Raw genomic sequence first — 3,440 nt, 5'->3', positions numbered from 1 at the left:
ACCCGGCTAATTTTTTGTATTTTTAGTAGAGATGGGGTTTCACCATGTTGGCCAGGCTGGTCTCGAACTCCTAACCTTGTGATCTGCCCGCCTCGGCCTCCCAAAGTGCTGGATTACAGGTGTGAGCCACCACGCCCAGCCGTGTATTTCATTTTTCTACTCCCAGAAATGAGGTTTCTCTTCTCAGCATGTTACTGAAACTGCTCAAAGGTGACCCTGTAATTTTCAAATCTCATGGGCGATTATCCATCTGCTATATGTTTCTTGCCCTCACCCTGCCATGTGGCTCCCTTTATTTTTGAAACCCCTTCTTTTGGCCCCTAAGATGGCTCTATCCCAGTTCTCCTCCTTCTCAGCTCGTGTCACGAGGCCCTCGGTATCACGGCAGAGGGGAGAATGGGGAACCATGAGAAACAGGCCTTCAGTCTTCTACCAGCTAAGATCTGAGTCAGGCCAGAGCAAAGGAGGTGGGAGGAGCGGAGAGGAGAGCTGGGCTCACCGGCAGTAGCCTGGCTCTGATCTCCATGTAGAGCACATTGTCCTCGTAGAATTCCTGCATGCTCCGGAAGACATAGTCTCTGAACACTGGTGCGTAACGGATGAGACCAGAGATGGTGAAGAAGATGGTTTGAAATTTCGACCAGACAACATTTTGGTTTGTGTAAATCACCTCCGGGTGCTGGGTCACCAGAGTGAAATTCCTCAGCAAGCTGTCCAAGACACAAAGTGGGGAGTGGTGGAGGCATGATCCAGGGCACTGCCCCCAGGCACCCATAGGACTGCTACCCACCTTGCATATCCCAGCTAGCAGCACACCAGGATGCACCCTAGAGTGGAGATAAGGAAGGGGCAAAGGGGAGCATTTCCAGGCTCTCCCATATAAGCGTGGGTCCTGTGGCCAGGCAGCCCACTGCCTGCTTAAACCCTAACCCCAACCCCAGGAGACTGCTCGAGAGGAGAGCTCACCAGCTAGGCTCTCCTGGTTCCTGTCCTTCCTCTGTATGCTTGGCCAATCTGATCCCACTGTACTTTCTAGACCAAAAAGCTCTCTCTCTCTCTCTCTTTTTTTCCTATACCCACTGACAGGAAAATAGACCAAACTCTTTTTGGGGGATGTTATGGACTAAATTGTATCCCCAAGCCCCCAAATTAAAATGGTGAAGCCCTAGCCCTCATTTGGAGAAGGGAATTTTAAAGAGATGAAAAGATTAAATGATAACATTAAATGATTATGGCCGGGCTTGGTGGCTCTCGCCTGTAATCCCAGCACTTTGGGAAGCCGAGGTGGACGGATCATTTGAGGTTAAGAGTTCAAGATTAGCCTGGCGAACATGGTGAAACCCCATCTCTACTAAAAATACAAAAAATTAGCCAGGCGTGGGCCGGGCACAGTGGCTCACACCTGTAATCCCAGCACTTTGGGAGGCCGAGGCGAGTGGATCATGAGGTCAGGAGTCGAGACCATCCTGGCTAACATGGTGAAACCCTGTCTCTACTAAAAATACAAAAAATTAGCTGAGCATGGTGGCATGCGCCTATAGTCCCAGCTACTTGGGAGGCTGAGGCGGGAGAATGACCAGAACCCGGGAGGCAGAGCTTACAGTGAGCCGAGATCGCGCCTGGGCGACAGAGTGAGACTCCGTCTCAAAAAGAAAAAAAAAAAAAACAGATTAAATGAGGTTGTAAGGATGGGGCTCCAGATGGGTATCCTTGTAAGAAGAGGACGCCGGGCACGGTGGCTCACGCCTGTAATCCCAGAACTTTGGGAGGCCGAGGTGGGTGGATCATTTCAGGTCAGGAGTTCGAGATCAGCCTGGCCAACATAGTAAAAACCCGTCTCTACTAAAATACAAAAATTAGCCAGGCGTGGTGGTTCGTGCTTGTAATCCCAGTTACTAGGGAGGCAAGAGAATCGCTTGAACCCTGGAAGTAGAGGTTGCAGTGAGCTGAGATCGCACCACTGCACTCCAGCCTGGGTGACACAGTGAGACTCATCTCAAGATAAAAAAAAAGAAGAGACAGCAGGAGTGCACGTCCCGAAGAGAAAGGCCATGTGAGGACACAGCCAGAGGCAGCTTTCTGCACGCCAAGGAGAGAGGTCTCAGGAGGAACCCACCCTGCCCTGGCACCTTGATGTTGGACTTCCAGCCTCCAGAACCATGAGAAAATCAATTCCTTTTTTTTTTTTTTTTTGAAACAGGGTCTCACTCTGTTGCCCAGGCTGGAGTGCAGTGTCACAATCATAGCTCACTGCAGCCTCAATCTCCCAGGCTCAAGCAATCCTCTTATGTCAGCCTCATGGGGCAGCTGAGACTATAGGTGTGCACCACCACATCTGGTGGATTTTTTACTTTTTGTTGAGATGGTGCTCTCACTATGTTGCCCAGACTGGTCTGTCTGTCTGTCTGTCTTCCTTCCTTCCTTCCTTCCTTTCTTGTCTTGCTCTGTCACCCAGGCTGGAGTGCAGTGACACGATCTTGGCTCGCTGCAACCTCCACCTCCCAGGTTCAAGTGATCCTCCTGCCTCGGCCTCCCAAGTAGCTGGGATTACAGGTGCCTGCCGGCATGCATGGCTAATTTTTTTTTGTATTTTTAGTAGAAACAGGGTTTCACCATGTTGGCCAGGCTGGTTTTGAACTCCTGAACCACCCACCTCGGTCTCCCAAAGTGTTAGGATTACAAGCGTGAGCCACCGGGCCTGGCCACCAGGCTGGTCTTGAACCCCTGGGTACAAGTGATCCTCCCACCTCAGCCTCCAGAAGTGCTAGGATTACAGACATGACCCCGTGTGCCCAGCTTGAGAAAATCAATTCCTGTTGTTTAAGCCCCCCAGCCTGGGGTATTCTGTTATGGCAGCTCAAGCAGGTTAATGAAGGGAGTGGAATGGAAATAACTTGAATCAGCACCCAGGTATGTATCCCAGATTGGCCATTTACCAGCTGTGTGTCCTTGCATAAGCTAGTTAACCTTGCTGAACTTCATGTTTCTCATTTCATGAAGGGAAATAACCTCAGGGGAGCACTCTGTAGACATCTGTGTGACCAAACTAATTGTCACTTATAATATTACTATACAAGGCCAGGCACAATGGCTCGTGCCTGTAGTCCTAGCACTTTGGGAGGCCAAGGCGACAGGATAGCTTGAGCCCCAGAGTTCAAGACCAGCCTGTGCAACATGGCAACACCCCATCTCTACAAAAAAGACAAAAATTAGCTGGGCGTGATGGTGCATACCTCTAGCGTGCTGACACACAGGAGGATTGCTTCAGCCTGGGAGGTTGAGTCTGCAGTGAGCCGAGATTGTGCCACTGCACTCCAGCCTAGATGGTAGAATGAGACCCTGTCTTAAATAGTAATAATAGTAATAATAATACTATACAAGTCTGTTAGGAAGTTGCTCCACCAGGTTTTCTTTTTTTTTTTTTTTTTGAGACGGAGTCT

General features: G+C 49.9%; 1 protein-coding gene across 1 annotated transcript in view; it reads right to left on the bottom strand.

Moving 5' to 3' along the window:
- The window catches only part of CECR1 (cat eye syndrome chromosome region, candidate 1), a 69,839-nt gene that overhangs the window by 47,182 nt on the left and 19,217 nt on the right, over positions 1 to 3,440 (bottom strand). Inside the window, exon 4 of the mRNA XM_011945670.1 lies at positions 500 to 710. Within this exon, the coding sequence (XP_011801060.1) occupies positions 500 to 710 (211 nt within the window). The remainder of the gene's footprint in view (positions 1 to 499; positions 711 to 3,440) is intronic.

The sequence above is a fragment of the Colobus angolensis genome, unplaced genomic scaffold (genome assembly GCF_000951035.1).
Source record: "Colobus angolensis palliatus isolate OR3802 unplaced genomic scaffold, Cang.pa_1.0 Scaffold242, whole genome shotgun sequence".
NCBI lineage: Eukaryota > Metazoa > Chordata > Mammalia > Primates > Cercopithecidae > Colobus > Colobus angolensis.
Note: the sequence above shows the minus strand (reverse complement) of the source record. Positions and strands in the feature narration are given on the sequence as shown.